This window comes from Martes martes, assembly GCF_963455335.1.
Source record: "Martes martes genome assembly, chromosome: 5".
Taxonomy (NCBI): domain Eukaryota; kingdom Metazoa; phylum Chordata; class Mammalia; order Carnivora; family Mustelidae; genus Martes; species Martes martes.
Window position 1 is genome coordinate 134,980,280 of NC_137892.1, and position 25,588 is coordinate 135,005,867.

Consider the following 25,588-nt stretch of genomic DNA (forward strand, 5'->3'; position numbering starts at 1 on the left):
AAAATCTTTAATTATAAATATATATACGTGTGTGTGTGTGTGCATATATATATATGTGTGTGTGTGTATATATATGTATAAAATATATATATGTATAAAATATATATATATATATGTATAAAATCAGGAAGTCCATGAAGTCTGATAGAGCACTCCCACAAGAATTCAACCATAAAAGTAGGTCATTTTACAACTAGTTTCTTACCACTTGGATTATCATTGGACCTTTTTGAGAAGGTGAAGGAAAAGTTCTTCTCACAAAGAGTTTCTTTCCTTCAAGAATTCTTCAAGAATTCAAGAATTCTAAATATCTTAAAAAGCACTTATGTTACGGGTACAGAAAATACTGAAATAACTGTAATATGAATTGGCGAATTGTGAGGACCAAGATACATGATACAAGGAAGTATCGCTCTTTTGGAAACAGGAAATTGGGGTGACAATGAGGCGAGATTAGGGAGGAATACTAAAAATAATCTTTTAAAATTTTTTGGTGGGGAGGGAGGTGGGGAATGGACATAAAGGATAGTTCTAGAAAATAGAGGGTCACAGATTTGCCGGATTTGGTAGACATGAGAAGAGTCTATGATAAAATCTTAGTTTTATGCTAAACTATGGCCAGTACTGTTACTGATCTTTGAGGCATATCCACATACCAAATACATTCTGTAGTTCTGTTTCCAGATAGCATCTTGAAATGCAAATGTTCAACTTTCTACATGAGAACTCATTAATAGAAACAACGGAGGCAACCCTGTTCTGTTTTAGGATCTGGACTCTTACATTTCACGTAGCCAACACTTGTTTAAGGGCTTTCTACTTGCAATGATAATAAAGTCCAGTTTCTGAAAGACTTACATTAACCGGATGCTATCGTATACTCCCCTGCTAATGCTCTCGTAAGTCGGCCGTGTTACTCAAATACCAAAGCACTTTGGTGTGGCCCTGGTTACGTTTTCATAATTATGCTTCATTAAAATCTGTGATTCAATAGTTTTGCCTGATCTGCAAGTGGCATTATTGCACTCAGAAAATCTGATGAGTGAGAGTGCCGCCGAACATGTCTGGTTCTAGAATATCAAGGTTCATGTCATCTCTGAATTGCTTGCCCTTCTGAAGTGACGAAACTGAATGTGATATGAGCACAGCGTTTCCTTCTGGTGTTTTCAATATAAGGTTGGTTCGGAAATTTGGATAACTTTTCAGGAATCATCACTGATGTTCTGTAATAACCGAGTGAATCACAAGATTCTTTCCTCCGGCTGTCTCTGTCACACAGATGCTCTTCCAGATCGTTATATGGGTATAGAGGACTCCCTAACATTGAATGTAAATATCTTCCATCTAATTAGTGCTTTAAGTAAATGTCATAATTTTAAAACTGTCTGTTGAAGAGGGTAATTAAGTTTTTAAGATGAAATTTGCATCTTTCCATGGTTGATATAAATAAGAAAGCAATTTATACAGGAGTCCTTGAAGTGGAACTAATTTTGCTCTTATTAAGCATTATTCGTGGCAATGAGACTTTCTACCCTAATCAGAAATGTTGCCTCTAAAAAACTTAGCACCGATTGAAACCATTACCTGCTTATTCTCTCTCCGCTGCCTATACTGTAAGCCCCTTGAAAACAGAGGCCATGTCTCTTTAAGCACTGTATGTAGAGCATACCACAGCACTTGGCACATAGTAGGTGTTCAATAACCAATAACCAGATGGCCAAGTGAATGAGTGACAAGCTGCTCTCCTTTGTACTACTGACTAATTTGTTATATAGTGGGCAAAATGGGAAACTTCAGCTCACCTTGTCATCTGTTGGTGTAAGTCAAACAGTTCTGAATCCTTTTTTTTAACTTTTATAATGAGTAACATCCATATGTTCCTCTAGCTTAAATCTGCTCAGGGCCTAAGAAAGGCAGACAAGCTGTTACTGAAATTCTCCAGATGGTGTGGTCTTTTCAAGTCCTTGGGTTAACTTCTGCCAATGGAGTATTCATCATAGCTCATATATTGATCTGACACGATGGATGTAATCACCTGGCTGATAATTATTGTAGTGGTGAAGAGTCTCCCACCTGATACTTCACCCAAGGACAACTTCTTATTCTCCTTCTGTTTCTTCTCTTGAAGGTTGCCACTAACCTGCTTCCAAAAAAAAAAAAAAAAAAAAACTAATAAAAATGGAAGAAATAGATGAAATCTTGGGCTCAAGCCCTGGATAATTAAGGTTATCCCTTTGACTTGACACAATTTCTGCCAAAATCGAAGAAACCTGTTTTTTTTTTTTTTTTAAACTGACTTAATGCCGCTGTAATGTAAGATTGTGATATCCATTAGGCTCTTTATAATACCCAAATTGAGGTGCCCGGCTAGCTCAGTCGGTAGAGCATGAGACTCTTAAAAGGCCCAAACTGTGTTGCCAATTCATTACTGTTCCACAGATTCCCTTGGGTCCAAGGAAAACAGCCTAAAAACGAACAATAGACCAAACTCTGACCAAGTTTAACAATCCCAGCATAAAAGATTTTTTTCAAATCCTGGTGACCATTTGATCCAAATGTTCATCTTTTTTTTAAAAGATTTTATTTATTTATTTGACAGACAGAGATCACAAGTAGGCAGAGAGGCAGGCAGAGAGAGAGGAGGAAGCAGGCTCCCTGCTGAGCAGAGAGCCTGATGCGAAACTCGATCCCAGGACCCTGAGATCATGACCTGAGCTGAAGGCAGAGGCTTTAACACATTGAGCTACCCGGGCACCCCCAAATGTTCATTTTTTAATACATCAGGAATTTTCCTCAATGACTTCGGATAGGTAAGTCTCCAAGAATGATGTCCAAGTCAGTAGTTCAAAGCTTACAGTGAGCGGCATTCCATAAGTGTGTGTGTTCATTTTATAGGTTCTCTTAGTTTTTGAGTTTAATTCCACATTACTGAATTCACATGACTGAATTCTAAAGCACCTTCATGATTCTATCTCTAGCCCAAGATAGACTATAGATTTACCTACATTTTAAATATTGCTATCTGGCAAATTAGCTTGTCTCTAAGGAATTTAATTTTTAAAATGCAGAAAGGCACGTGTCACCCTAATATCGCTATTCTAAAGGGGTAAGGAACAGAAATCTGTCTCTCATGCTGCTCGCTCCCCTCTTAACCAGCATTTCCTTGGTACTGATCTTCCTAGTCTTTCAAGTTGTATGAAGAACATAGATAAAATAGAGAAATGCTATATATTCTGCTTCAAATGAGAAGCTATAACAATGTGACTCTTTTAGTCGGTAGCGGCCTTCTGTAAAGGATATTATTCCTTTAGGTAGTCACATTTCAAAATACCAATTCACTTATATCAGCTTTTAGAAAACTGACATTATGGGAATTCTATTTTTAGGATGAAATGGATCTTCTTAGAATGAAGGTTATAAGACATAATGGCCTTTGATTTTTTTTTTTTTTAAGCCACCTCTAGGACACTTGGTTTGTTTGAAGTTTGAGCAGCATAGCTTGACAAGATGGATAACCTTGGATCTGACATTTGAGATTTGTTAGACCTTAACCTTTCAATTAAAAAGCTTTGTTTCCAAAAGATTAGCCAAGTATTTAAATGAAAAGAACTGGCCGTGTTGAATCACTCAAAGTGGCAAGTTCATGCAACTATCATACTACAAAGCAATGTCACTCTTTGAGGCCGTGGTCCATACTCAGATTTGTCACTACCCCAGCCTCCGCACCACTGCTCAAAACCTCAGAGTCTTCCCAGTACTGTCTAGACAAAATGTAGTTCTGAAAATTCACTCTAATCCAGTTTGACCCAACTTTCAACCTTTTCCCCTCGTATCACCCAACACAGTCCTGTGTTCTAGCCAAGCTGACATAAGTATGCTTTACTCACTGCTATCAATTCCTCTTTCCTGAAAGTGTTTTCTGGCCAGTTCACATTCCTCTAATCTGAAGAACTGAGTTTAGTTCTCTCTTTTTGCTCGTATAATTCTAAAACAGAGAAGTTAAAAGCATATGTATTAGCCCTGTGGGATTTTTAGTGGGTTGGTTGACTTTAGTACTTCACCTTCTCTCCCATCAGGTAGGGATATCAATCCTTCCCCCATAGCATTAAACGAGAGAGGTTTAGCATCATACATCACACATCACACCTGGCGTATAATAAACATCCAATAAATTTAACTTGCAAAAATACGGTATTTCTTCTGCCTGTTAACCCTGCACTTCCAATCCACTCTCTCTCTCTCTTTTTTTATTTTTCCAGGACATTTACCACCTTCTGAAAGACTGTAATCTATTTATGTGTTTCCCTGTTAGAGAATAAACCCTACAAAGGAATAGATCTTTCTTTTGCTCACTGACATATCCCAAGTTCTAGAAGAGTGTCTGGCACATAGTGGGGACACAGACTTGTTACATGAATTAGCTTGCATTCAGGGACAAATTTTGTTTTCAGTCTCTCAGTTATAGTGGTTTTTGAGCAAAGATTAATCACCAAACCCCAGGTGCTCCGAATAAAATAATAATAGTAATAATAATAATAAATGTTTTAAAAAGCTGTCAGTATTTGAAGGCCTTCTCAATCTTCTAATAGCATGACTTCTGGGCAAAATCTAGGGTAGCTAATGACTTCCCATTTGTATAGTCACTCTGGCTAGGTGTGAGACAGATGACAGGCCTTTCAGAGTCAAAAGGGAAGGCATTTGTTTTTACCCTTTTAAGGGACTTTCTTAGATGCAGTTGCAAATGTAGAATGGAACGTAGGGTAAGGGACCTCAACACTGGAGAGATTGACTCTCAGAAAGAAATTTTAATCACATCTACTTCTGATAGCCCCAAAAGTAGAACTTGCTTGTGTTAGTAGGACTAGATAAATTAGTTCCTTGGTGTTGTTTCTCTCACTATTTTCTTTGGTGGAATTCATTATCTACATGCTTCAATAATTCATTAAGGAGTGCAACCTAGTTTAGGAAAAAAAAAAAACAAACCTTACAACTATAAGCATTCCTAATTTCAGACTTTGCTGCACTAGAAGGCATCTGTGGGGTATAGAAGGGCTTGATCATTAGTTTTTTGAGGATTTGTTTTAACCTCCTTGTCTACAATATTGAGTCTTTTTAATAAAGATTGGATTAGGAACTTAATAGTGGCTTTCAAAGAAGACTTGTCTTTGCACAGAGCTATAGAGTTCAGCTGAGGAAATGAATGATCTAATTACATTCTCTGATGCTAAAAATGCCTACATTCTAAGACCAGAAAATAGCAGATGCCACCGTGAATCTGTCCAAAGCTTCTAAGACCGGCTCGAGTTACATTTATTTAATGACTATAATAGGGATAATAAAGAGAGGTGACACGTAGAACACCAATCTAATCATTTATATCCACCCCATGGTTGCTGTAGTATTTAAGTGTCAATTATTTAGCAGGCACAGAATTTTGCAACAGATCATTACCAGTTCAGAGACTAGACGAGATTGCTCTAAAAGCTAACGAAACATGTTGCTTAAATATTGTATTTCTTATGAACCAGAGAAACTTCCTTTACAGTGAGTCATTGCTGTTGACATTCCTGTGTAGGCCAACCAGAAGCCTTTTTGTAGTTCAATAAAAATAGGACTATCTCATAATGGGCCGGGAGGTCTCAGGGAAAGCCCAGCAAAGTGGCATGTGATCAGCAACCATTGCTACTAGTTCGCCTTATGCTAGACCCAAGTTTCAGCCCCATGTTTTATCATCTTAAAAAAGCCCAATAGGGATGGCATGCATTTAAGAGGCCTGGGAGAGCTCCCATTCCATCTGCTTATTCTGGGAAAGGCAGATGATGTGTGTGGTAAGTCAGATAATGATGATGATGATGATGATGATGATTGTTTTTTACCAGCTTCTTGCTTTGAAACAAAAGCGTGCCCGTTAAAGGATCCTTCGGTCTCTGAGTGCTAGGCAGGTATATGAGTAATAACTTAATGCAAAGGAAAAATACTTGACACAATGTCTAACCAAAGCTCTGATGAATAGAAAACAGAATATACTTCCAAAGTTTTTAGCACAACTATTAAATAACAGTAATCTCGCTATTAACTTAAATCATACTCAGTTAACATGGAAGGAGTAGAGGGTCATCCAGCATCCGATTCACATGAAGATTCACATGAAGCTGGATATGATTCTGAATAACACATTTTAAAGGACACAGCGATAGATCCAATAAATGAGTCTTTATAGTTTAGAAAACCAGAAAAACTAGACGGTCCTAGTATATAAATTTATCATCTCAGATAAGTTAAGCCCTTTTGGGGAAGTAGCAATTCCTTTGGCACCATATGAATTGATGACTTGTTTAGTTAATTCATTTATTGCCTTGTAAAATATCCAAACTGAGTTGTTTATCAGGCTAGCAGTATAGGCTTATAAGAAACAGCATATTACATTGACGATTATTTCACAGAAATATACAGTTAAGACACTAATTATTTCTTCAATCTTGTAGAATAATAATTAAATCAAAAGTAGAACAAACAAAACTATATTGTGATGGGGGAAAAATAGTACTTTTCTAGGCTTCTCAAAATCAGTGGTGAATGCCATCTCAGGAGTTTATCTTAAAAAGAAAAAAAATGAAATATACAAAACTCGAGCCTTTGGAAATATTGTCTAATGACATACCCAGGATAATTTTCTTAGATATCTTATTTTTATGCAGCAAATCAAAAAAATCTTTTTTTTTTTTGTCCCTTCCCCCAGCCCTGGAATGATTTTAATGTCAGAAAAGATGATGTAAGAAAGCAACCCAGTAGAATACGTAAGTTAAAAAATCTTCGAAGTCACTCTTTAAATCCTAGAATAAACTTTTTCTTAAATCTATACAGATTAAGGTGAAACTCGAGGTCTTTTCCTTGTGCTCTTTGATTACTATAACTAGGAAGAAGATGAGTAAGTTGTATCTTCATTTTGTAAGTGCACTTAGTTCTCTGAAACTCCACATCCATTTTAATCTTATTGGTAGAAGTCACTTCAATGAGTTGCCAAAGGTTAGGTATGGAAATTGACTGTCTGAAAGCTTCTTGGTTAAGGAACATTGTTTAATGTTTGGGATCACATGGGGTGCCTTTTTCCATGGAGGCTCTGGTAGATACAAAACTCCTTGAATTACTTTTCCAAACTTGCTGATGTGCTTCATGATTCCTAAGGTAGATGTCTGGCCGTGTCTGTGGAAGGTAGGACCCGTTAATGGTGATGACTTACATGATTCTGACAGGCATAATTTTGGTTACATTTACTTGGATTTATAGAGAGAGTGTTCATGAGACAACATCTATTTCACATGCTGAGACTTTATAAGTAAAAGTCTGACATTAAGTGGTAGGTTTTCTGATTGCAGTTGGAACTACCTCTGCTCATCTGTCCGTGCTGTGAAAGGACCCTACACAGGTATTTCAATACAGTGGAATCATTTATTGTTTGATGTAGTTGCTTCAATTGTGCAGCAGCTAAAATCCCAAATCTGTCTCCTTTAGCATGGGTGAGTGTGCTATCTCGAATATTCCTGTCCTTCAGTTTAATTTAAAAATACACTTATTTATTCTCAGTACTTACTTTGTCCAATACCATTTCTGAAAAGGTGAAAGAATAATGACAGGGCATGAACTTTAACTCAAAGGTAATTGTGCATTTTTGCTATCTTGTGCTCACTCTGCAGCAGCTTCTTGGGGTGTTTGTAGATAAACACAGCTTCCAAGCAGGTAGTCTAGCTATTCCAGGACCTTTTTTGGATCCTGCCACCTAAATTTTCTACACTTGTGTAGTATTAGCGTATTACCTCAAGAAGCAAGAAAACAAGTTGGCAGATCCAGCTTTCTTCTTGTCCACCAGAACCGGAAATTACCTAGGGATTTCTTATCTGTTATCTTACCTAATTTGGTCAGCAACCAAGAAGTAAGCAAATGAGCCTGTATACTTATTTCTCCCAGATGAGTTCCCCTGGCCTTTTGGATAGCATTCTGGAACTTTGTAACCTTCAGTGTGGTAGAACGCTGGTATCAGGAGGGGAGAGGGCTGGTCATCAGGTTGCTGGTTGTATGCAGACCTGAAATTTGGCAAATAAGTAGAAAGTCTCTTTTTATTCGGTTAATGATTCTTTTTGTCTTCTTCTTATTTAAAAGCAACCAAGTCTTTTTTTTTTTTTTGAGGGAAATTAGCTAAGTTAGGAAGAACCATCCATAAAATGATAATTGATATATCAAGCATACAGATAACAAAAAAGTAGTTTTAAAAACACATACATTCTTAACCACGGGGCTTTAGCAGGGCCGCCATCATTCTTAGAGATGAAGCACGAATGCCCTGTTGGAGGTGGAGACCTGGCCAACTAGAAAAGGTCCTATCAGACGTGGAAATGTGAGCCAATGGCAAGTTTCTCGCGGAAGGCTAATGCCAGCTCTAAGGGGAGACTGGCCACTAAAACAAAGGACATATTCGACTGGAAAGGCCACCTAGAACCCAGAGATAACATATTAGGGTAGGATCACTTAAACTGATTTTGTATTGTGTCCTACATGGCTATAAGAACTTTTTTCCCACAGTTTTGGTCTATGTACAGACACAGAGAGAAAAAGAAGTTCTGCCTGTCCATTTACAATTACGAAACACACCACAGTTTGACTTTTCTGTGCTGATGGTACAAGGCAGCTGGATTCTCGTTCCTTTAAGCTCTTCAAAACACAGCTTGTTTCTGAAACATGAGTTGTGGAAAGGTACAGAAACACTCAGGCACTGGCTTTGAGGATTATATAAACGTGGGCCTCTGCCTGGAAAGGAAAACCACATTGGGATTTAATATAATTCAGCCAGGCTATTAAAGAAGAAACCAAATATCAGGCAAAGTTTCTTGCCTTGGAAGAGGAAAAGTTTTAGGTTACCTGCCTGCTTTTAAAGTGCTCTGCTGTAGTCGATCATAAAATAATTCGTCTACATTAATAATTCGTAGCTCTTCATTGTTCCTTATGTTTAAAATGCAGATGGTCCTAAATAACATGCTTTCTTCTAACATCCGCAGAGACTTTCAAGACAACTATTGGAACGGTACTGGAGTAGAAAGTAGACTGTGTTTAACAATTAGGATCTATATGTAGAAGTATCATAAGTGAAGGGCACAAATGAAAAACAAAAAAAAAACCTATTGTATCCTGAAGTCCACATGCCAGATATGCTGTACACCCGTTTTGACTTAATTCAGGATTATTTCATATGGTAACAAGAAAGCACGACTTGATGTTGTGTGTTCTAGGACGCAAGCTAAGATTCATTTCTATGATTTATTTTAAAACTGGCTTGTAGCTAGAAAGGGGAGTTATTTCTGGTAGCTAACCTAACTTGGGAAGAATAGACATGAGAAAAAAATGAAATACTTGCTGGTCAGTTTGAGTAGGTATACCTATACGTGAGGGAAGACTGATGAAAAAGGTATGAATAGTGTCAGTGTATAGGACTAGGAATCAAATGGTACAATGACAGCCCTTTTTCCCTCACCCCGGTTCATTAGCTTTTTGGACTACTCTTTTCCTGCAAGGGTCAAGCATAATATCCATTATACATTTAAATACCAAATTCAAAGTAAAAGTCATATATATGTTTACTGTATTTTTATACCGGTTCCATAATGCTTCTCCTCAAATCATTCCCCAAAGTCCCTGCAGTAGAAAATTTCTAGAGGCTTCCATGTTAACAGTGGTATTTTTTTTTTTTTTTTTACATTTTAAACCCTAAAACTGTTCCTGTAAATGTTCTTTAGAATACCCTCTTTCCTTGGCTTTAGGATGAGGGAAAAGCAAACTGAAATACAGTATCCTACTTTACCATTTAATAGTACACAACAGAGTTCTTCTAAACTCGGATTTTAAAACTGATTCATTCCATTTGCCTATTCCAATTATCTATCAACACTTCAGCTTTTAAAAATCTTATTCTTTCCACATGACTTTTCGGCATACTTTCTGGTTACTATCACTTCATAACTAGAAGTAGCAAACTCTGCAAGGGCCCCTTTCTGTCACTGTCACTACAGCATGGTGTCCCCAGCCTTGTGACAGCACCTTGGTGCAGATTACTCTGCCACCACCAAAACATGCCAGGTTTTCTCCACTGAAGCAAGCACTTGGTGGCAGAAGCAGGCGCTGCCATCACGGGCCTACAGTGGGGTCTCAGCATGAGGGGAGGAGTGCTCAGCAGAATTCTGTCACGTCTCCACAGGCCCTGTGGTCACACAGCTCTTTCAGCCTGCTCACGCGTCCCACCCACTCATCATGGTACCAATAAGGCTGCCCAAAGTGTGGAAGTTCCTTCTTGGCTGGGTTCGGTGGGAACCCGGACATTTCAGACCAGGACTTCAGTGGGTAGCCTGCTCACTGAATACCCATTCCTCAGCCATAAAGTGGTTTTCCTTCTTCCCTATCCCCCCAAACACACACATCTGCCCCATGATGACTACTTCGGTCCATTGACCATTTCCCCAGAATGTCTTATCTTGCTGTACAGATTTACTCACCATATTGCCAGCTACCTTTTAGCCTTAAGCCCAAGGTGTATGGCCCTCCCACCCCACAAAAAGCCATATTTATTTAGCTTTTCTTCAGAATTAATGGGAATCACTCTTGGCTTCTTCCACAGGTGACTTGATAGCTCTCTAATAGAAAAAGCAACAACTAATAAGGTGGTTCAAGATGGTACTTAATATTATAAATTTGACTCAAGGATGGAGTCAATACCTTGCCAATCTCTCTTCCCCACATGGCTCCTGAGGTATAAGTACAAATGAGACAAGAGCAGAAAAGGAAACATATTGTTAGGGAGATCAGGGCCCCGGACCCCCCCCATGCAGAGCTCTGATAAATCAGGCTGAAGCACACCGCACACTGGACCAGAGGTCCCCCATTCCCTTTTCCATGTCAAGTCGTGTCTGCTACATTGCCCTGCCCAGCTCACTTGAGATATACAGAGCACACGTGCCATGGCTAGTTGAGCCGTGTCCAGATGGTTACTGGTGTCAGGGGCACCATGGTAGAGAGTAACCCAAGTGATCCAATCCCAGCAGCGTAAAGCAATGACAGAAACATGATTTTTCAAAGCTCCAAAATTTCAATATCACTTCCTTCCCTTTGTAGAAGTGAGTTAAAGGATAAAGTCAGACTCCAGCTTTTCTTCTGTATTTGGTCTAAGCTAGAAGAGGTGATGCCCAAGAACTAGGGTGGAGGGTGCCTGAGTGGCTCAGGGGTTTAAGCCTCTGCCTCTGGCTCAGGTCGTGGTCTCGGGGTCCTGGGATCCGGGCCCGCATCTGGCTCTGCTCGGCGGGAAGCCTGCTTCCCCCTCTCTGTCTGCCTGCCTTTCTGCCTACTTGTGATCTCTTTTCTGTCAAATAAATGAATGAAATCTTTAAAAAAAAAAAAAAAAAGAACTGGGGTGGAATGATGGGGATGTTACAGTTGAGATGGGTAACGCGCTCTACTATCAATTAACCCAACTCCAAGCCTCACTTGTCCGTGTGCACAAGAATTCCACGTGGCCAAAAAGACCACAGGGATATTCCACTGCTATACTCTTTCTTAAAGTCTGAATAAGAGTAAAGAGGGGTTCTAGACTCTGTGCCCTATGCATGTCTTTGTTCATGCAAGCACACTAACGTATACACAGCTTTCCCAAGAGGCAAGAGCATACTTTGATTATGCATTTACACTTTCTTCTTTTTTCTAACTTTTTTACACTTTCTTGTTCTACCTCTAACCGAATAGTCATTGCACTGAAACAACTGAGTAATGTGATTGTAAAATTGAGCATAAACTTAATACTTCACTTCAGCTTGTGAACAATTGCAGACATTCCTAGCGAACTGCTTGCATTGCCCAGTCTAGAGAATGGGCCCTCATCTGGGTAGCATTAAGCTCCTTTTTACAGCTAAAATTCTCCTAAATGCTATTTATTTTGATCACTGTTTTCTAGGCCCTAGTAGGAGATATTCCTAATAAAAACTTATTTTAAAAACAAAATGGGTGTGGTGGATACAAAAATTAAGAGGGGTCATAATGAGTCGAAAAATATTGAAATTTGCCAACCCGAGAAGTCAAACTTCCTGTCATGTTCTGAAAAAAAAGAAAAAGAAAAATGAAAAGGCCACACACTGAATAGTAGAGAATGTACTAAAATGAATTTGAATGCTTTGATCTGTGAGCTGCAGCTCAAACCTAGCTCAAACCTAGCCAAATACTTTCTTCCAAGCAGCCAAATCAACATTAATAAGCCAGTTTGACCAAATAGGGCTCCAGTACCTCGGTAAAAAAGAATCCAGTGACACTGTATGATTAGATCATGTGAAGTGCTTTTTCTGTTTTGACTCAGAAAACATCTCTGAGATGAAATTATTCTAGGCTATCTTCCTGTTTTGTGCTTGCTTTATCTACTAAATGGAACATATTCTTGGTTCGGTCTGTATGTAATGGGTTTAGCACAGTTTTCTTAAAAAATGGTTTTTAAAGAGTGACACATATAATCTCTAGGAATAGGACAGTAGAGCCTCATGTTAGGATCTAGATTTCTCTTGACACCAGCTCCATCCCAACCAGCCAGCCGTTTAATGGTGGACAAGTTATACATTCCTCCTTGCCCTTAGTTTCCTAATCTTTAGTAGTGAAAGGGTGTGACTGATAATTCCCGGGGTTTCTTCCAGCTCCAAGTCTATCCACTTGTTATTTCTTGAAGGGGACAAAGGATCGTGGAAGTAGATGCTTGGAACTCAAACCCAATCGATCTGGATGTAGCATGGACATCTTTTTAGGAGCTCTCCAGTAAAAATTCCCCAGGTGATGGGAGCTTGACCCTCTAAACTGCCAATGGTAGTGATGTAGGCTTGGATTTGACTCTGTCTCTGGGTGGCTCGGAGTGTGTTCAGAAGCCAGAGTTGAACAGGGGGGCTCTACCACTGGCAAACACTCTCGCTTCTTCACCTGGGCCTTACTGGTTAAAGCACTACATCCTTCTCTGTGTGTACTTGCTAGCTGTTTACTTGTTAGTCCTCGTTGTTCTGAAATCGTTCAAACGGTTGCTGTGGAAAAGCAGTGTTGGAGGCAGGATAAGAGTACACAGGACGCAGCACGTGAGACACTGCTTTGATTTCATCACGGCTACCTTTCACTGAGCACTTTTTATATAGTAGGCATTCTGGTAATGACTCTGCAAACTATGTTCCCATTTTACATATGTGAATATTGGATAAGTTACCTTGAGCTGCAGAGCTGCAAAATGGCGAAAGTGTGTACGATCCCCCAAGCCTCAACCCTTAGCAGCTCTGCTGTCCTACCTCTACCTAAAATTAACTGTTTGGGGGCACTCTTGGTCTGACTTGGTTCCAAAGACAGTGAAAAGCTTCTCGGGTCTGTCCTTTAGGTCCGACACTGTGCTTCCCGAGGGTTCAAAGCAAGGAAAATGCTCTCTGTCAATGCATAACTTGTGTAGACCTCCTTGGCTCAGGCATGTTTTGTTCCTGACGCCCCATGGCAGTGTCAGCACTTACAAGAAAATCTCCTAAGGACTCCTTTTCAGGGTGCATTAACATAGTCTCATTTCCCCAATTAAACAGGCTGTAAAGATCTTCCTGTCTATGGCACTGGGCCTTTGCGGAGTAGAGTAAGCCTTCCCTAAAAGCACAGGATTCCAAGCAGTTTAAAGGAGAAAGGCTTTAAAATATCAAGTATCAGAAACAGCTGAACTTCGCTGTAACATTTCTGGCAACATCTCTTATTCGCAAAATGCTACTTGGGAAATAACGGGGAAGGCAGCTTGCTGCCCTCTTGGACCCCAAGATCTGCCTTAGAGGTTAATATTTCACGTGTCCTAATGCACTACCCCGGCTGAGACAGGAATAAAGTTCCAAAGGACAAGGGAGCATGTTTTCTGACAAGTACAAAGTACTAGACACTCTAACAAAGATGTTTATGTTGCTTTGTTCTTGACTCCTCTTAACACTCTTTCCTGTGTCCATTTTATGTGGTATGTTCTTGTCAGTGGGATGAAGACTTTAAAAGCAGCTTAGAAAATAGAGGTTAAAATAAGTGTGATTTTTTTCAAAAAGATAAGAGCCATCAGTATCTATAGGAGACAAGAGAACACAGCTCATGTTCAATTTTAAGCCTAATGACTTACTAGTGATTGATTTGGTCTTACTGAGTCCATTAACTTACTCATAAAATAGACCCATTTCATTTCACAGAGCTTTCAGGTTAAATGTTTCAAGTGCTTGGTAAGTGAAGTGTTTGTCCCCTCCTCCTTAACATTGACAACAGATTCTCTACCATGTGTGGAATGGGGCTACCATTGAGTTAGTCTTTAAGTTATTCCTTTTACCAGCATTTTGAGACTGAGCAAGCAAATTTCTCTCTGCTGTGTATAATTACGGTGGGAAGATTGGCTAGGAGAGAGAGGGGACACTTGTATCAGTGGGAAGATTGGCTAGGAGAGAGAGGGGACACTTGTATCAGGGTATGGCTGAGAACCCTGGAATCATTAAATGCTATCATTGTTGCTACCCACACAATCCTAAGGAAGGAAAGGGAGCCAGCAAGAATGAGGAGGGGCCAGCCAAGCTTCTCCCTACACGAATTAGTCCCTGGACTGGGTCTATTCCAGGTTCTAAATACTAGACATTTTGCATGAATCACTTTAAGGACTAAACAAACTAGCAGATTTTTTTTTTTTTCTTGTGCAAGGGATGTACTTGTCATAAGATGACTCAAGCTGTCTTCTGGTATACATTTCTCAGAACCTTCTCAGAAACTGAAAAAAGATGTTGCAAGCTCCAGAATCCCTTCTAGTCATCTGATTCTTGTGCCTTGGAAAGGGGAAGTTCCCGCATTCTTTCAGGGAGGTACGTGTTCAGTCCGGAATCCAAGTTATGTATCTTTGCTCAGATGGGAGGTAATTTTCTTGACTTAGCAAAGTTTCTTTCACAACTTGCTGTCCTAAGAAGGAGTCTTAAGAAGTGGCCTTAAGAAGGAGTCAAGAATCTACAATAGCTTTAGATCCTCCTCTCTTTCCAGCTGTGCCCTCTTATTCCTCTCCTTGAGTTTCTAACAAAGGAAACAGCCCACCCCTAGGAAAAAGAACCAGCTAGGTGTAGATGGGGAGCTGTTTATGTGACTCTTTGTATATGTTTTTGAACTTGAATTTGTAATCCCTGCTTTCGGATAACACCCCATCGCATGTGTTTCCCGATTAATTTTGTGCTTCTTGGTCAGAAGAGTTTTTCTGTGACTAAACCCAAGGTATAAGAAGGCTGTAGGCTTTCTGGATGTCCTGCGCCCACTTATTCCCCTTTACAAAAATCTTTTACCTCACTAGAGCTTTGAAACAGAACACAAAGATTAATGCAATCTAGATAATTTTTTTTAAAACAATGCCCCTAATTTGGGAAAGTAATCAAAGAAAATAATAGGGAACCTTTTGGCCCCCAGATCCCTTTTCCAGGCCAAAACCGTTTCCAAAAACAATTCATTATAAAACCTGCTAAAAGTTTTATGAGAACAAGGGACAATTCTGTAACATTGTTAGAAGAATTATGCATTTGAGTTTTTACATGTTTAAGTTGATTATTCTCCATAGAGGGACCTGAGTCTAGAAGCAGGACTTCCCCCATCTTTCATATGTCAGATGGTAGCTTGGACATTTGGAAAGTCTGTGCTGGGGGATTTGCTCTTTTAACCTTGGAAAAAAGGTAAATGTCTATCAGTCTGGTATATGGGATACCGGAAGGATGCTTTTAGTGAAATCATTCAAAAAACCTCTTCAACATTTCTTTATAAAGGAGCTTATCTCTGAGTCTTGGGGCCTTGGGGCAGAGTCTACTCTGATCATTTCAGGGAACATGGATATATTTTAAATGGCCTGGCCTGCAGTATGGACCTACCTTTGGTTATTGCAACCTAATATACATATACCTTTTCTTCAGGGAATTTATACTAAAGAAACATTTTCTTTCTATTATTTTTTTTCTTCCGTGCCCTTATAACTGCTCATTCCTAAATAGTGGAAGGACATAACTAAAGGATATACCTTTAAAATGATTCCAGTGGTGTGAAAAGTTGTACTTAGTTGTCTGAAAAGAGAAGTTTTTTTCTATAAAACCAAGGTAGCACCATTCGCTTCAGAACCCTTCCATCTTGGTCCAGTCAGCCGACACTAGATTTGAGACCTGGTCTTGAGCTGTGAGGTTGCTGTGTCTTATATCACTTTAATGACTTACACAACACCATTCCCACTCCCAAACCCCTCAAAATTTTTTTGTGATACTTCTCAAATTCCTTTAAAATATTCTCAATTTAGAACACAGTTTGCCAAATTTAATGGCCTAAACATTTTCTTGTCAGAAATAACATCCTGCAGAAAAGTACAACATTAGGCTCCAGAGATGTCAGTAAACTCTTCTACCCGGATTATTTTAAAGCTGAACTAGAGGGGAGGAGGGACAGGCTTCAAGGGGCAAATAGATAACTGGGATGAGCTCATGTGGGGGGCCTTCCAAATATGTGTGCATATTTGAAAAGGTAAAGAGTCAAAAAGCAAAAATACTCTGAAAGAAATGAGAAACTTTGGGCTGCTACACAAGTGAAAGGAAAGGATGTTGAAGATAAGAAGGGGCAGAATATTTAAGCATCTTACAAACAAAACAAAAAACATCTAAATTTTTGTCCTAAATGCAAAGGGAACCACCACAAGACCAAGCAAGAAAGTGTCAATGTTATTCTAAAATTTAGAAGAACTTTATCATTAAAAAAAAAAAAAAAAAAAAAAGAATCCAGATCATTCCAATACAGAAAATACAAGCCATGGACAAGAGCATCCAGGTTGTTATGGGAGCAAAAGGGAGGGAGGGAGAAGGCTCACAGAAGGGGATAAGTGTCTGGTGCATGCAGTCAAATACCCGCAAAAGGCTGGACAGTAAAATAATTGGATTTGGTCTGGACACTCCTCAGCAGTGTAGTTGAATTTCTGAGAGTAGAGTTGAGATGAACAAGTCCTTTGAGACAAAGGGAATATGAAAAAGTAAAGGGTTGGAGACTATCAAATTTAAATGTTTAATCATGAAAGGATCATGAGATGATGATTAGAGAGTTATAGGGAAGTGTTTTCCTTATTTCTGAGATGAGATCTGAGCAACTTATAAAGGAGAGGGCCCAATGGGGAAAAGATGAGGACACAAGAGGGTACATGTCCTGCATTTCCCTAGGTCAGAGCTCGGTCTCACCTCCTGATGTTGTTAACATAGGCAAATATCCTCTAGAAATGGATTCCCTGAAATTAAGAAAATAATTATTAGCTTACCGAAATTGGAAAAGTGTGGATATGACTAGGAGACTTATCATGTCACCAGGAAACAGATCTTGGGAACCACTGAAATCAATCAAGGCATACAAAATAGAGGTGTTGTATTAGTGTCCTAGGGCAGCCATAACAAATCACCAAAAACTAATCGACTTGAAACCACAGAAACTTATTCTCTCTCAGTCTTGAGGTGAGAAGCCCAAAATCAAGATGTCAACAGGGTTTGTTCCTTCTGGAGGCTCTGAGGGAGAATCTGTTCTGTGCTTCTCTCCCAGCTTCTGGAGGACATTCGCAATCCTGGTTTCTAGATATGGCAATCCAGTCTTCACCTCTTATTCACATTACCTTCTCCTTTGTGGGGCTCTTTGTCTCAAATCTCCCTTTGCCTTTCTTTTATAAGGATACCTGTTATAGGATTTAGGGCCCTCCCAAATCCAAGATGATCCCAGCTCAAGATCCTTTTTCCCAAATAAGGCCACTTTCAAAGGTTTGAGGGTTGTAGTTTTGGACGTATCTTTTTAAGGGCCACTACATGAATGTAATAGTCAATGTAACAGAGCATCTTTGTAGCTAGTATGAGGTTTCTGTGTAACATGTGAGGAACCATCAGTGTAACATGTGAGGAACTCTGGCTTGGGGCCAGATAGCCTGGGTTGGATAGACCCAGGTTTTACCACTTAACAGCTGTATCATTTAAAATCCCTGTGCCTTGGCTTTCTCTCGGAACAGTGAAATAATACTATATTATAATACCCGTAGGGTCACTCTGGATTTTTTGAGTTAATACACATAATAGGCTACTAGTATCTGGCCCCCAACTAAATCTTGAGTAAATAGGGCTTTGAGTCCCCTGCTACATAAGACTTACACCTGTAAGGAGGCTGTCTCCCTGGGTGCCTACCAGTCAGGTATCTTTGAACACAATTAGCTACTAAATCTCCAAATTAAATAATTCAATTTAAACATTAATCATATATATATTTCTATATGTGTGTGTGTGTTTTTCAAGACTATTAAGACTATAAAGACCATTTAAAGACTCATAGGGGGAGAGACGAAGTATGCACCTTGAAGAAAAAAATACGTTGACATTTAGGAAGCCAGGGAAGTGCAATTTCAGCTGACTGAGAAGCAAAAAATGTAAGACTTACTTTTTACCCTTTACATATCTAGATAATAACATACATTTCCATGTGATGGACATGGTCCTTGAATTTAAAAAGCTCAAATTAGGGCACCTGGGTGGCTCAGTCAGTTAAGCATCTGCCTTCGGCTCAGGTCATGATCTCAGGGTCCTGGGATAGAGCCTCACATCTGGCTCTCTGCTGAGTGGGAGTCTGCTTGTCCCACTTCCTCCATCCCCCAGTATGTGCATGCACTCACACTCTCGCTCTTTCTCTCTTTCCCCTTCCCTCAAATAAATAAACAAAATCTTTTTAAAAAATTAAAAGCTCAAATAAATGGATGCTTTAAAAACAGAATGAAGAGAGATTTGGGGGTGGGTGGGATATACCAGTCCATGGGTGGTCTTAACAGGTTTACAAAACTATGAATGGCTGCTATCCTCTGGTCTTCAGTCCATGTAGAAAGTTAATGCTCTCTCAGAAGCTGTGTAGAAACTTTGACTCCTGGGAAGTGAAAGAACCTTTTGAAATATTAGTTCACGTCTGTGTGCTTACAATGACTCTAAGTTTTTCTCTTTTACCTGCCATTAAACATAAGGGAGTCTTATGAGAACACATGCCACAATTGCCTCGAGGATAATAATGCTAAATAATAGCATGAAAGTATCGCCACTCAATGAATTGCACGACAGACATCCCATAAATTCACTCTTCCCCTGATACGTGTTAAGTGTTAATGTCAAAAATGGTTGTCCTTTAAAGGATAGTGCTTAGATAGACTGGGAAATCATATGCAGAATCACAACATGTAAAAAATATATATTTATCAACGGGAATAAAATTTTTAACTCTATTCTTGACCCTGCCTTTACAATTAAATGAGTTTTTAAAGCAGAATTTACAATGTCAGATTTCAGATGCCAGTTGCCATCTTCTCAGATTCAGCATCCAGTATATTTGTATTTTGCTCTGAAATCTTATTTTTGTATGTGTGACACGTTTTGATCCCTATGTTTAATACTAGTTTTTTAATGCCCACATTCCAATGCAAACTACTTAGGTGGGTAATCATGAAATGTTATCAGACATTAATTCTTAAAGAAAAACCTAGTAAACACCCTATTTCCATTTTGAAAATTACAAAGGAAACGGTCCTACCCACTCCTCTTCAGAGTTCAATCTAATACGGGAGAAAGAACAAAATGAGCCTGAAGAAATATACTTTCAAATCACGAGTTGCCAGCCTAGGAGCATACCTCCTGGGTTTGCCGTATTATGATCTCATGATGCCTCTAAACCCTGCCCACAGGTGTCCGTAGTGGGTTATGTTCATTTGAGACTTCGGGATCGCCTGGTGTCACTCTGTGTCCGCTGGTGCTGGAGTTCGCTGTCTGCCTTCTCGCCATGTCTAACGAAGTAGAGACGAGCACAACTAACGGTCAGCCTGACCAACAGGCTGCACCAAAAGCACCATCAAAGAAGGAAAAAAAGAAAGGTATGGAGATATCCTCTTGAGACCACTGAGGGGAGCGAGTGTTGCTTACCTCTGAAGAAATGTGAGGTTTGAGGTGAACGAAGTAAGAGCTGGCCCTTGGCTCCCTTCAGTCTCAGCCTACTCTCAAGTGCTCCTTAACAGGAAAGTGGGACTTTGTCAGGGATTACTTTGCCCCACTTGTAACAGGACATGTCTCTGATTTCACCCACTGGAGCCTGCTGGGAAGCGTTCGTCATAGCTTGTTTAGTTGATAAACGCCACTATCCATTATTAGATGTTTATCTTTCAGTAATCTATTTACCACTTTGCTTTACTAAAGTAGCTGTTTTTCAAAAACCGAGATCTTTATTTTATTAGACCTTGTTCTCTTGACCTGAAGTACCACTAGAAAGTGCCAGAGTCCTTAATCATTCATAGTTTGAGAATATGCCGTGGCTTGCCTGCCTTTTACTCTTCTACTTTAGCTATGGAATGAGATACTGCAGTCTTTTTAAGAAAAGCAAAAAAAATTGTGAAGATGAGATATGTATCTTAATGACTTTTAAATAAATTTATTCATAATTTTCTTCTACCTTATTGGCGATTCAAAGTGTTAGTAAATAGTACAGTAGCTTATTTTTCTTTCGTTACAAAAAGCATTATCTTCCTTACTTTCTCTTAAAAATATTTTTTAAATTATGAGGAATATCCCCAAATCTACCTCACACAGTCCCATACATTTCCCATAACTCAGTCCATTTTGCACTTTTTTAAAAAAAGATCTTATTTATTTATTTGACAGACAGAGATCACAAGCAGGCAAAGAGGCAGGTGGAGAGAGAGGAAGGGAAGCAGGCTCCCCGCCGAGCAGAGAGCCCGATGCGGGGCTCGATCCCAGGATTCCTGGGATCTTGACCTGGGCGGAAGGCTGAGGCTTTAACCCACTGAGCCACCCAGGTGCCCCCATTTTGCACTTTTAAGAGTTCACTTTCTCTCCACCCCAACACCATGTACAGTATTACAGAATAAAACTTCACTCAGAGGAAGTAAGAATAAAGATAGAATATTTCATATTAGAGCAACCGTAATGTAACCAATATGTGTGCTACTCATCTTTGGAGATTCTGGAACATATTTGGTCATACCTGGGGATGATATTTAAAGGCATTTATAAATTTTATCCTATATTTCTCTTTTTTTCCCCCAGGCTCTGAAAAAACAGATGAGTATCTTTTGGCCAGATTCAAAGGTGATGGTGTAAAATACAAAGCCAAACTAATTGGCATTGATGATGTGCCCGACGCAAGAGGGGATAAAATGAGCCAAGATTCTATGATGAAACTAAAGGTAGGAAGGGAAAGCATGCTTTGTCTCTATCTCAAGCAAATATCCAACAACGGGAATTATATTAGAAGTTTGTGTTTACCTATAACTCAGTTATTTGAAAGAAAAAAAAAAATTCTAATCACATAATTGATTCAGCAATGCTTCATTTTCTGAGGAGTCAGTCTTGAGTTTGTTGGCACGTTGTGAATGCTGTTCTGGAGACCGGACTTAATCATGTAGGTGCAGGAGCGTAGATGCCTTTTCCTTTGGGCACATCAATTTTTAGATCCTGGAAGTATTCAGGTAAAATTCAGGTCTCTATCTGGGACCTGTAGCTCTTCCATGTTAGCCCTTTGGGTTTTTTGTTTTGTTTTGTTTTGTTTTTAATTCTTAAATTCTAGTGCTATCACTGTGTGAGACTAAATAAATAAATAAATATTGTTAAATAAGACCAGACCTAGAAGGAACATGTTTGAAGATCTGATCCCGTCTTCTTGTCTTTATCAACGACTATTCCGAGGCCAATACAATTACAATGACTTGTCCAAGTTCACCTAGCTAACTCATGATGTCCTGGCTTGATGTCTTCTATTTCATCCTGCCATCTATCATGAAAGGTGCCTAATCCTTTTGTAGATGGTAAACCAAGCTGAAAATAAAGCTGTCTTTTAAATGTTTTAGTATTAAAAGCATCATCAGGTAGTTTTAACGGGATTTTTCTTGTTTTCCCAATCTCATCAGGGAATGGCAGCAGCTGGCCGGTCTCAGGGACAACACAAACAAAGGATCTGGGTCAACATTTCCCTTTCTGGGATAAAAATAATTGATGAGAAAACTGGGGTAAGAATTCACTTTCACTGACACCTTTCTGACCACCTGAGTCTAACAAACAATTTGATGTAAATCTCAGCTCCCTGTTTTCCTTTTCAAAAGTCTGTAGGGAAAAAATAGTATATATTACTTGTCCATAAGTAACAGGCAGAAAACAGATAGGGTAGGAGGTGAGGAGCCAAGATACTTCATTTTGAAATTCATTTTCTGTAATGGATGTGAACCTTCAGTCTATAAACACAGATGTGCTATAAATATCACTTCAGTATTTTTTTGGACCCCAGGTACACAGAACTAGATTAGCCCTAACCCCTGATTTCTGATGCTGTCATAGATCTATGCCTGGATCTCATTTTAATATATTAACTACGTGCGAACTTACCAGCTAACCTGAAGCTACAATACCACCTGTGACACATCTAGCTTTTCTGTCTACTCTTTTTTCCCTTCCTCTCCACCCTACAGGTATAACCTTGCTTATTTTTTGTGGTTACTGTTGCAAAATGAAAAATAAGTCTTACTTATTTTGTTTATTTTTGTAACCTTATCAAAAGACAATCAGATCATACTTCAGGTTCTCTGGGATTTTATTTTCTCTACTCAACATCGTAAGATTTACTTAAAATGTTGTTTGTATCTCATTTTCATTGCGGTCAAGTACTCTGTTGTCTCAAGTACTGTGGGAAGACCGCCAGTCATTACCCAGGCTTTCCTAGAGATGGCCATTATCTATCATGTAAAATCCTCTGGTCACATAGAGAGCTCTGGAACCCTGGCACCTGCTCAATCATCCTGCTGGTCCTCAGACACTGCTGTTTCCATTCTCTGTTGTCTCTCAAGTCTTTTGTCCCCAGCCCATCAGAGAATGGTAGCAAGTTTCCTTCAAGCATTCTCTTGTTCGCCAAATCTTCGAAGATAACCAATATAAACTTTCCAGTTGCATTTGACATTTGGAAACAAAAATCAAGACACCTTATGACCACCTAAAAATATCCCCACATAGCTGTGCTTCAAAGGATCAAGAGAAAGGGGGCTGTGGGGAGCGGAGAACAGAGGAGAAGGCGCTGCTAAACCAATAAACCCGTTGCCCCATGTAACTCCTTGATAGTGTTGTGAACATGGGAAATACTGGATGCCGGCATTTGGTAACTTCCAGAATGTTCTGCAGATAATTTTTCTGGTAGTACTTAGGATGGTTATCTGGCCACTCAGAGCCATTGTGAAAAGATCGCTGTGCACACTGTTCTAGTTTAGTTATGCTATTCACATGAGTTTGACTTTTAGTTGGGAAAGTAAACCCACTTGGATGGTTTAGCAGTGAAATATCCCATGTTTGCTTTAGAAATTCTCAGTCTCCTGATCCTCAATCCTTTCTTGCTATGTGGTATCACATCTTTGGGATGAAGACAATCAAGTATCAATATCCTAAAAAGTGTTTTTCCCCACTTCTGTTTTCTACTCTTTATTCCTTTGGAGCCCTTACTAGCAAGGGTAAATGTGGCTCTAAACCAGAGGCAATAATTTCTTCCTTCAAATGTTTTGGCTTTCTCATATATGCCTAGGTAGCTGATGCTTTGTGCCACCATATAGATTCTAGTTTTATCAGTAAATCATTTTTTATGTCTCTTTTCCAGGTTATAGAGCATGAACATCCAGTAAATAAGATTTCTTTCATTGCCCGTGATGTGACAGACAACCGGGCATTTGGCTATGTGTGTGGAGGAGAAGGCCAGCATCAATTTTTTGCCATAAAAACAGGACAACAGGTAAGCTTCAAGCCTTGAGGTATACCTGGAAGGGGACTTAGGTCAATGTTCATTTTAAAACAATAATGAATTATTCCCCTAAATCCAGAAAGGACTTGGAAAATGATCATGATCCTCTTGTTTTATTAAATACTTATTTAATCTGCTGCCCTTTATGTATCTGGCAGTGGGAATGGGGGGCAGTGATCCTCCATAAACCAGGGAGGGACAGTAAAGAGCTTTAAGAGAAAGGAGGAGAACAATTCTAGTCAGAATTGACGGGGGACAAAGAGACGGAAATAGTAATACTGAAGTACTCATAAAGATGCTTTTTCTTGCTTCAGGCTGAGCCATTAGTCATTGATCTTAAAGACCTCTTTCAAGTTATCTACAATGTAAAGAAAAAGGAAGAAGAAAAGAAAAAGGCAAGTACCACCCAATATTGACCCTATTAGACTTAAGATTATATTCAGGACCATGTCTGAACATTATGTAAGCATATGGCCCGTCTGGAGAGTTGGCTTCTTTGTGGCTCTTCCACGTATAGAAAGTTTAGAAATATAGCATCTGTTTTTCCCGGTAGAGCAATGGGTGGATGTAACAGTCAGATACGTCTGATTTTCAGTCCCTGACTCTTGTTTTCTCTCCCCACAAACTTCACATCGGTTCCAGAGTCTACACAGGATGAACAAGTTTAAGCTCAGAAACTGTATTCAAATCTGGTATTGATATGAAAAGGGCAGGGGAATGTAGGGCAGAAATAATATGCCAGACTCTTGCCTTGTGCTCGTGAACCCATAGGTAATATAGAGCTATATAGATAATGTAGGTATTTAACTCCCTTTAACAGTAGCTACTAAGATCACTGAATTTGTCTCTCTCTCTTTTTTTTTTTTTTTTTTAAGATGGAAGAAGCCAACAAAGCAGTAGAGGTAAAACTGCATCTTTACTTCTTATGAGTTGCACACATGACATGGAGAAGTCCTTTTTGCCCCCTGTCCAGGCATGCTTCCCTCCTAGCTTATGACTCTGTGTTCATGATCCCTCTGGCCATAGAAGATGTAGAGTTGAATTATCAGTGCCAAAATCATAACTGTTTAGCAAACCAGTACAGTAGGGAATTACATTCTAAAAGAAAACTCACCAACTAAACCCTCAAACATTTGCCATCGTTTCAGAATGGGAATGAGACCCTATTGACCCTTGATGATCAAGCTAACAAACTGAAATTGGTATGTATGTGATTTTTTATGATTCTTATTTAACTGAACATGGGTTTACTTCCTATAGATGTACCAAATCTGCATTGAATCTATATGGAAGTCCAGTTACGACACCTGTTGCCCTAAATATTAATATAACATTAATGTCAAGATAGAAAGCAATCTTTTTAGTAAAAACATCTGAATCTAATCCACAAGATTTTTTTAAGAGTGTGGACTAGATGGATTTGTTTGGGAACATGTCTACGCTTCCAGGCCTAAATAGCCTAATAGTAAATCTGTATTAGTTAAATGAAAAATCAAATTGTGACAATGATTTTCCTAAACTATAGTTTGGGAAACAATTACAACAATATACAAAGTAATATTTTTTAGTAGACACATCTGAATCTAATCCAAATACTTTTTTAAGGGTGTTGACCAGATGGATTTGTTTGGGGACATGTCTACACCTCCTGACCTAAATAGTCCAACAGTAAGTGCCTGTTTTTAAATTTGCAATGTGATGA

General features: G+C 39.1%; 1 protein-coding gene across 1 annotated transcript in view; it reads left to right on the top strand.

Annotated features, from left to right (window-relative positions):
- DAB2 (DAB adaptor protein 2) overlaps positions 1–25,588 on the top strand; it is a 50,036-nt gene that overhangs the window by 8,424 nt on the left and 16,024 nt on the right. The window contains exons 2-9 of the mRNA XM_080804402.1: positions 19,790–19,975; positions 21,162–21,301; positions 22,022–22,120; positions 23,746–23,877; positions 24,201–24,281; positions 24,762–24,788; positions 25,035–25,088; positions 25,492–25,554. Coding sequence (XP_080660528.1) covers positions 19,885–19,975; positions 21,162–21,301; positions 22,022–22,120; positions 23,746–23,877; positions 24,201–24,281; positions 24,762–24,788; positions 25,035–25,088; positions 25,492–25,554 — 687 coding nt within the window. The 5' untranslated portion in view covers positions 19,790–19,884. The remainder of the gene's footprint in view (positions 1–19,789; positions 19,976–21,161; positions 21,302–22,021; positions 22,121–23,745; positions 23,878–24,200; positions 24,282–24,761; positions 24,789–25,034; positions 25,089–25,491; positions 25,555–25,588) is intronic.